Genomic DNA, 9706 nt, shown 5'->3' on the forward strand with positions numbered 1-9706 from the left:
AAAAACAAACTTCATGAACTTTCAAGCCACTCTCAAGCAATTTCCTTCTTTTATTTCATAAGAAGAAGCCAACAATATCTTCCATATTCTAGGGTCAAATACTTGTGAAATCAACGGCAGGAACACACATTCAGCAAAGCACGATGGGATATTTGTGCTTGGTTGCTTGACATGCTCAATACTTTCGACATGCGCCCTTACATATGTTATAGACTCGTCTGACAATGGATATTCTCAACACTATCATCTCATTTTCTGGAATTTCTAGCATGGTTCAAATTCCCAGTTCACAAAATCTTTTTACAAATTTTCATCCAGTGAGGCGTGCAGAACTGAGAGAAAGCGTTGTGAAGATGTGGAGAGAGAGAAAGTGAAGCGTAAAGGATTAATAACCTTTTTTTCTTTAGTTTTTCATTTTTTTTAAACAGGATTTTACACAAAAAGGCACGAAATTATTATAAGTTCCATTAATTAACTGAAAAGATATACCAACTCTCCCAAAATCTTCAAGAATATACACACCACAAGCTACGGTATTCTACAATATCTCAAAAGCATATTTTTATTTGAGACGTAATTACACAAACACTTAATTAATATTAATCTCCATGCTGTATTGTATCTAGAAGGTGCAAATCGTCATTCAATCCCGCCTCTTGTTCTTCTTGAGCAGGATGAACGACCAGCATCCACTGCTCTTGCGCCTGCAACCATGCAACCAGAAACACAATTATATAAAACAAATAGACTTGGGACAAAAAATTAGGATTTAGTTAAATATTCTGTGTTGCGTTGAACTAAATATTGAAAGTGATGTGTGTACAGTTTCACTCATTCGATGATTTGAACCGACGTGTTCTAAAAATCGGCCTAGGCGGCACCTAGGCGCTAGGCGGTGGAGCGCCGCCGGGATTTATGCCAAAGCGTTCATCAAATCGAGTATAGTAAGCCGCCTAGGCGCTATCTAGGCGGTGGTAGGCGGCGGTCTAGGCAGCCTCGTAAGAACCTCGGCGATTTTCCATCTCACTGCGATCTGACAAGAAGAGAGAAAGGGGACTGGAAATTTTGGCGATACATACAAACCCCATTGATCGTTCAAAGAATCCACCTCAGATTTCTTCTGCTGCTTGACCAGCGGGCCAAGTTGATGTTGTTTGATCGTTCTGGATTTTGGGATGAAAGTTGAGGGTTAGCGGGGAAGAGATCTGATGATAGGAAATGCCTCTTGATTCTAAAACAGAGAGGAGAGCAAGCAGCTTCTCTTTGTTGAAAAAAAAAAGTGTAGGCGGTGGAAACAAGGCGTTGGGCGATGGAAACGAGGGTTTGAATGCGGAATTGGAAACGAGGCTGGCTTTCCATAAAGACTTTTTATATTAACATTCCACAAAATATTAAATGTATCTCATATTAAAATTTAATATTAATGACTTATTTACTCTACTATGTAATGAAAATTTTAACCTTATTAGATTTAAATAATAATAAAAAATTTATAAATACACTACAAATCTCTTTTAACGTATTATTTATTTATTTCAACTATCAAAGTCTCTATCATTCTCCATTGTTGAATAAAACCCTAAGCAATGAAACTATAAACATGTTGATTGAGAAAAATTATTTTTGACAAATGGAACACGAAATCAGTGTTTCGAAAGTTTTGAAATCATTATTATTGTTATTGAAAATTGTTCAAATGAGTCTAAACTTTTTTTTATATCATTCAATTTGAAATCATTCGGCAAACTAAAGTTTATATAGTTTGAAATCATTCGGCAAAATTAAAAATGAGTGTTATAAGATTTGAGAAATGTGGGATGTATAAAAAATGTGGGGTGTGTGTAGAAAATGTAAGATATATATTAAGAATGTGGGGTGTGATGGTATTATGGGAAAGGAAGTGAAGTGTATTAAGATAATTTTTAATTAAAAAAGTAAATATGAGATGTATTAAGTACATGATGTTTATTCAACAATTTGTGAGGTGCTAATATAATAAGCTTTTAATAAAAGTGAGAGGTATCTAGACGATTTGATGGAAACGAGGCATTCTTATAATAAAAGAGAGAAGACTTGTGATAAGGAAAGGGTGGGGTGGGGGGTGGGTTGGGCTAGGCTGGGCCTGCTATTTTATATGCTTATCATCTTTTTCACTTTTGAATTAGGGTTAAGAAAACAACCCATTTTATTAAGTAGACTTAGTTTTTGTTATAATAAATTTAATTAAATAAATAAAAATTACAAATTTGCCTAGGCCGCCTAGCCGCTAGGTGCCAGCCCGCCGCCCAACTAGCGTCTAGCGTTTTTTAGAACATGCTACTGAATATATATAAAAACATCAATATATATTTACATATACTTCTTGAATCTCAATACTTTTTAAAAACAATTTGCTATAATATACTTCTTGAAAATTGATATATCACTTGTCACTTGTAATTTTGAGGAGTTTTAACTCCAAGTTCAAGGTAACGTTATCCATTATTGACAAACACTTTAATCTCAATACTTTTTAAAAACAATTTGCTATAATGTAAAAGGAATTTATTTCACTAATGCGACTGTGAGTTGATTCTTATATTTAGAAATCAAACACCTTAAGTTTAATTCTTACAGCACTTTCATAGGCCCTATGTTATTAAACTTGTTTGTACTAAGTTAACACTTTCATAGGCCCTATGTTGATATTTTTGACAAATGAAAAATATCTGAGATAGTTCTAAAAATACTACAATGTAATGTTTTTGTAAACGTCACAAATTTTTTTTAATGGTGCCAAATTTTGAAAAGGCCCCCCAAAACTTGCACAACTTTTGCGCCAAACAATCCTTTGTATACATGTTTCAATCTTATAGTCATGACATTTGGCAAATCAGTTTCTAGAATGTGAGTGAGTTACATGCAACTTTACCAGTTCCCACATGTTTTTATGCTTTCTTGCCTTTCCCCTTTCTCTCTTCCGTTAATGGAGACACCGAAATTAAGAAATTTAGATGTATTTCAAGTTTCACCCAAATGTCCCACATGCTTACTTAGAGGATTGTTTCTGTTAATTCAAACGAAAATTCTTTTACGCTTGGGTGTGTGACATGCACTTAAGCAACAAGTGTTTGATGCGCGATCAATGATCCAATGGAAAATGATCTAACGGGCAAGCATTCCACTACACACAGACGCATACCAAAACCCCCAATTTAAATAGATTTTGGTTTTGGTTTAGAATTTTTATATATTCTTTCATGAAGTCAATAAACTCAAGACTCCCCTGTTTTCATCACGAATGAATGATCACTCGTTCCGAAAATTTTAAAACAATCATGGAAATTGGTGTCTGAATGAATTGAAGGCAAACTCAAAATTAAAGAGCATGGTTTCCAGAATAAAATTTAAGAAAAAATAAATTTCCTATCGCTCGAATGGAAGTGAGACTCCGAGTTAAAATTGATAACATACCTGCTGCTGCTTCTGCTGCTACAACTGCTGCTGCTACCGCTGCCACTGCTTTTTCTGCTTCCACTATTGATACTAGAAACACCACTTTCACTCCTTTCTGATACAGAAAACCTCTTCATCTTCCACCATTCATTATCCCCACCCACTACCTTCACAGATCCATCCAACCCCTGAGGCTTTGGAGACACCTTTGCACTCATATTATTGCTATTTGCATCCACCACCAAACACTCACCCTTCTCCTTAACGCTCTTATTATTCTTCTTCTTACCCCCCAAAGAAATTGGCAAAACCATCTTCAAAAGAAACCCCCCACTATCTATACTCCCACTCCTCATCACCAGTTTCTTCCTCTCACCATTTTTCTTCATTTCGTTTTCGTTTCCGTTTCCATTTCCCCTCCTTACCAAATTCTCAGTACTTCTATCATCGTATTCTTCCTCTTGACCTCGATATTGATTTCGATCTTCTTCTTCTTCGCCACCCATTGGCCTATACTTATGCTCAACGAGATCTTTCAGCGAAAGCTCGTAGCACGACTCAGGCATGTTCTTCACCATCTCCATGAGCTCCCTCTGTCCTCTGGCGATTGCTTGTTTTTTCGAAGCCGGGGACAGACTCCGGTAGTTCTTCACGCGGCTCGTCGTCTTCCGCAACGGCGGCGAGTCAGACTCGTCACCGGCAGCAGTAGTATTATGGACGTTGATCCGGCCTCCCATGCTGTGGTTTCCATATTTTTTAGTAGTTTTCTGAGGAGCCCGGGAAGCGTAATTTACGGAATGCCAAGAATCGTAGTTTGTTGTTGTGTCACTTTTAATTTGGTCGTCGTCGGCGCGACTGTTGAAGAGGAATGGGTGTTCATGTGGGTTTGTGTTGGGATCAAGCATGGTGTTTGTTTCCTTAGAAAATTAGAGAGGAAAGGGAAGGAAAGTGATGGAAGAAGAAAGAAAATGGGGATCGTGTGAGGGGTAGGGTTGTTGTAGTAGTGTGTTTGAAGCAGGGATTGCCAGGTGGGTGGGTGCTGGGGGTTATCATCACTCACCCTTTTATTCTGTTGTTGTATTTGTCATTTTCTTGGCAACCAAGTTTTTAATGGAGATATCATGGCATTGGGTTGGGGTTTGGGAGGGTGGGGATCATAAAATGAAATTTTTTAAAGTCAAGGGGCTCTAGATGGGGCAGTGCTGGGTGGATGTGGGGACCTTAGTCTTTACTCGTCCTCCTCTATATATTTTTTGTGTTTTTTTTTTTAAATTTTTTTTATTCTTTTTGAGGAGGAGCTCAGATGCCAAATTATTAGGCTTTTGATTCCTTTTCTCTTTGCTAAATTCTTATATAATCAAGTCGGGTGGAGCAATATGTTATTTTTATGTATTGAGTTTGAGTTATTTTCTTACAATATTTACATATATTTAATATAATTATTATCTAGATTGTTAGAATGTGATATTTACATGAGTTATACCTTACCATGACATGGTAATTAACTATTGTAGTAAAACTTGATAATTTGAAGGAAATAATAAAAGTATCTAATACAATCACTATCTCGATTTTGAGACGATGATATTCACAAAAGTCATGTAAGTATTGTAGGGAAACTGGATCATCAAATTCTAGTATTTACATAAGTTACATGGATTGTATTAAATAGTAATATTTATGAGTTATATCTTATTATCAAAATAATTGCACTAAATACATATAAATATTGTAGTTAATCTCGAAAATTTAAAGGAAAGAATGAAAGATTATTGATAGTTAAGTTTGTTTTTATCCAGGCAATATTCCACTTTATATATATCCTAAAGTGGAATTTACTATTGCTTGATTAAATGATACTTTAACTTGTCTTTGCTTTTATAAAAAGAAATAAAGAAAGAAAGAAAGGCCAATACGAAACAGGAAAAGCTCCTTCTACCTGCCTAGTAATTATTTTGTTTGATTAGAGCAACTATTGGAGGTCGTTTAGTTAAATTTCAGACTTAATTATAAGCCTTGCATGTTTTTGGACTTTTTACAAAGGTGATGTTTGAGAGATTCTGTACGTAAACTATATTTTTGTAGATAATATGATGTGAGGGTTGATGGTTCAACTTCTTTTTAAATTAACTGAGTAAAACATGAGCCAAAAGATCATTTTTACTATTTTATTTAAGAAATGAGAAGGAAATTTGAACTGTTGACATTGGCTTAAGGTAAAATTGTCCTTACAACTCAAAGTATAAGTCATTAGTATGAGTTCAGTTTGTTTTTATCAAGGCAATATTCTACTTTATATTAATCTTTCAAATGCGAACAAAAAATAGAATTCTAGAAATGTTATCCAATATATAATCATCTTTGATATTTCATTAAGTAGTCATACTCATATTCTTAACCAAACTGAACTATAAGCTCTTGTAAAGTGAGGTTTATCAAGTTAAATTACGTGGAAATGTGTTTTGTATTTAAGAAAGTAAATAAATTGGCCGAACAAAACATGAGGCGAAGTTAAAAATTCACGTGAGTATATCTTCCGCTATGCATTATAGTGCATAGGTTTAATTAACTTTCGAAAGTTCAAATAGTTAATGGTTCAAAGAATCAATTAAGCTTCTAGTCCTTAGTTTTCTTTATAAAAATTTCAGAACTAAGATACTAATACTAATACTCCCTACTTTGCAGCTATTTTTGGTCATTCAGAACCTCCAAAAGCTAAAGCTTTTTTGAAAAGTTAGCTGGCATTATTAACATGAAAGTATTTTCACAAATAACTATGTAAATTACTATGTAATTTGTCCCCTGAAAAGCAAAAGCATGCATAAGATAAGACAAAACACAGTGTTTATGTAAAATTGCTTTTTTCCTTTTGAGTGCAGGCATGTGGTGTCTATTATTTAAGCATGAACAGGTGACACCCGTGAAATCGATCACCTCCCATTATATCAATCGTGATTCAGTTTCACTCACCGACTCACCACCATGATCAGAGAATGAACGTACGGGTGGGATATATATCACACCAAAGGTTTAGGGCGTTACTAAGTAATTTTTTCATCCTTCCTAATGTCTTACGAATAATTCCTGCATTTCTCACTTCATGGTGAGCTCATTCCTCACTTCCAAGTAATATATTTTCACCGTAAAAATTTTATAATTGGAGCCGTTTTATTTCTAACTCTAAATTTGAAGGTCATTCATACAAAAAAATCATTCGAATTAGAGATCGTTTAGTATGTAAATGTACCAAATAAATCAAGGTGTATGTATTAAGTAACATATTAATGGTAAACCGTTCATTTATTTTATACATCTAAATGACTAAAGGATCTACCATTTGAATGATTTTTGTAAGTATGATCTTCAAAAAAAGATTAAGATATCGAACAGTTCAATATAAAATTTATGCCTTGAAGATACATTATTTACAAGTGGAGGAATGAGTTCATCCCTAATGAGGAATGCAAGTATTATCCTTATCTTATAATTTAAGGTTGGTAACATCATTATCACGTTGGTGATGATGATGAGTGGTGGCTGCAGTCATGAAGGTGATTATGGTGGTGGTGGTGCTGGTGGTGATGTCATTGATGGTAATGGGTGGTGTTGATGGAGGGTGGTGGTGATGGTGTTGATGGTGGGTGGGGGCGACGGTGTTGATGGTTGGTGGAGGTGGCAGGAACGATGATATTGGTAGGTAGTGGTGGTGGTAGTGGCGGCAACGGCACCATCGACAATATGATGGCGGTTGGAGGTGGCAGTGCTGATGGTGTTGATAGGTGGTAGTCAAGGAAGAAAATATCGGTAATATCGGAAATATCGGTAGTCCGAAAACACGAAAATATCGATGGAAATATCGGGATAATATCAATATCGATAAAAATTACATGGAAACCACGGAAATTGTAAGAAAAACTTGGAAATTTTTATTAAAACTTTGCAGGATGTTTATTTAGTCAATTATCTATTAGTTTATCACAAAAAATTGGAAGGAAATGCATTGCATGATGGATTTAACATTATCAAGTTGATTATATAGCGAGCTGACAAACATTGTGAATGTAGAAAATCTGTAGTAATTAATGAAAGAAGTCTAAACACACCATAATAATTTATATATAATGAATTAGTACATATTTTACACTTTATACATTGCATTTTTGGTTCTTCTCTGACAGAATTTGGTCTTCACATGGAGAAGAAGATAAAGTAAGCAGATTTTTTTGCTCTTCTCTGATAGAATATTTGGTTCTTCTGAGCAAAGTCACTTCCAATTCTTTCACACAAAACCGTGTGCCACACACACACACCCTCAAAGTTTTTTTCTTTTTCTCTCGGATAACACACACACACACATAACCATACACACACACACACACACACACACACACATAACCATACACACACACACACACACACACACACACACACACACACACACACACACACACATAACCATACACACACACACACACACACATAACCATACACACACACACACACACATAACCATGGTTTCATACAAAATCGTGTGCCAAAACCGTGTGCCACACACACACACACACACACACACATAACCATACACACACACACACACACACACACACACACACACACATAACCATACACACACACACACACACATAACCATACACACACACACACACACATAACCATGGTTTCATACAAAATCGTGTGCCAAAACCGTGTGCCACACACACACACACACACGCACGCACACGCACACACAATCTCTCGATCCTTCTCCCTCATTCCACACACACACACGCACACACACCCTCCCTCTCCTTGTTTCTTCTCCAGTTCTCCCCCCCCATCTCTTTTCTGCATATCTCCTTCCCAGAGGAGACAAACACACGCACACCCCACTTCCCCGTGTTTCCCCCTTCCCCAATCCCTCGAACCTTCTCCCTCATTCCTCCTTGTTTCTTCTCCCCCCATTTCTGCAACTCTCCTTCCCGGAGCACAGCCACACCACACCCACATGAGGCAGATGATCCATCAAACCCGAGCGGGTTTTGGGATCTGGAGAGAAGCGGAGGCAGCGGACACCGGACGATAGACCGGAACTCATCGTAGTCGTCGGTGAGGAGGACGATGTTGTCCCAGCCGTCTTGGATTCGTGAGGAAGACGACGTTCCCAGGCTCCTACTTCTCTTCTTCTCGGCTTGTAATTTAATTTTTGTACAGATTTCGAATTTTCTGCATGTAATTTCATTTTTGTACTGAATTCGATTTTAGGGATTTAGGAATTAGGGATTCAGTTCATTTGCTTTGAATTCGAATTTGGGGATTTAGGGATTCAGTTCATTTGCTTTGAATTCGAATTTGGGGATTTAGGGATTCGGTTAACGGAGTCTGGCGTTCTTCTCCGATTTGAACAGTGCCAAAATATCGCGATATTTTGGCGAAAACAATTTGGATAGTTTAAAAAATATCGGATCCCCGAAAAAACGATAATATCGGCGATATTTCGCCGATATTATCGATATTTTCTTCACTGGTGGTAGTAGCAATGTTGATTATAGGTGGTGTTAATTGTGGCAGTGATGATGGTGGGTGGTGGTGACGCCGGCAATGATGATGCTGAGTGGGGGATCGAGGGGAGGGTGGTAGTAGCGGTGTCGATTGTAGGTGGTGTTGGTTGTGGCGGTGATAATGGTGGGTAGTGGCGAAGCCATAAATTGTCAAGAATGGGTGAAATATAAAAGGGTAGAAGCTTCTACCCTTTTTTTGTCGCACTTCATAAAAAATTTTGAAAACTCGCCAAATACTTTCACAACCTCGCCCATTTCTCCACATTTGGAATAATGCAAGTATTATCCTTATCTTATAATTTAAGGTTGGTAACATCATTATCACGTTGGTGATGATGATGATGGGTGGTGGTGGTGGTGGTGGTGGTGACGTCGGTGATGTTAATGGGTGGTGTTAATGGAGGGTGGTGGTGACCGTGATGATGGTGGAGGGTGGCAGTGGCGATGATGATGGTGGGTGGGAGCGATGGTGTTGATGGTGGGTGGAGGTGGCAGGAACGATGATATTGGTAGGTCGTGGTGGTGGTAGTGGCGGCAACAACAACATCGACAATATGATGGCGGTTGGAGGTGGCAGTGGTGATGGTAATGATAGGTGGTAGTAGCAATGTTGATTATAGGTGGTGTTAATTGTGGTGGTGATGATGGTGGGTGGTGGCGACACCGGCAATGATGATGGTGAGTGGGGGATCGAGGGAAGGGTGGTAGTAGTG

General features: G+C 37.4%; 1 protein-coding gene across 1 annotated transcript; it reads right to left on the reverse strand.

Moving 5' to 3' along the window:
* Positions 1-443: 443 nt before the first annotated feature.
* LOC103436624 (uncharacterized) lies at positions 444-4610 on the reverse strand. The gene is made up of 2 exons (XM_008375069.4): positions 3454-4610; positions 444-704 (listed from the first exon to the last, which is right to left on the reverse strand). Exons 1-2 carry the CDS (start codon positions 4338-4340, stop codon positions 644-646), a joined length of 948 nt encoding a protein of 315 aa, XP_008373291.3. The 5' UTR covers positions 4341-4610; the 3' UTR covers positions 444-643.
* Positions 4611-9706: the final 5096 nt, after the last annotated feature.

This window comes from Malus domestica, chromosome 05 (genome assembly GCF_042453785.1).
Source record: "Malus domestica chromosome 05, GDT2T_hap1".
Taxonomy (NCBI): domain Eukaryota; kingdom Viridiplantae; phylum Streptophyta; class Magnoliopsida; order Rosales; family Rosaceae; genus Malus; species Malus domestica.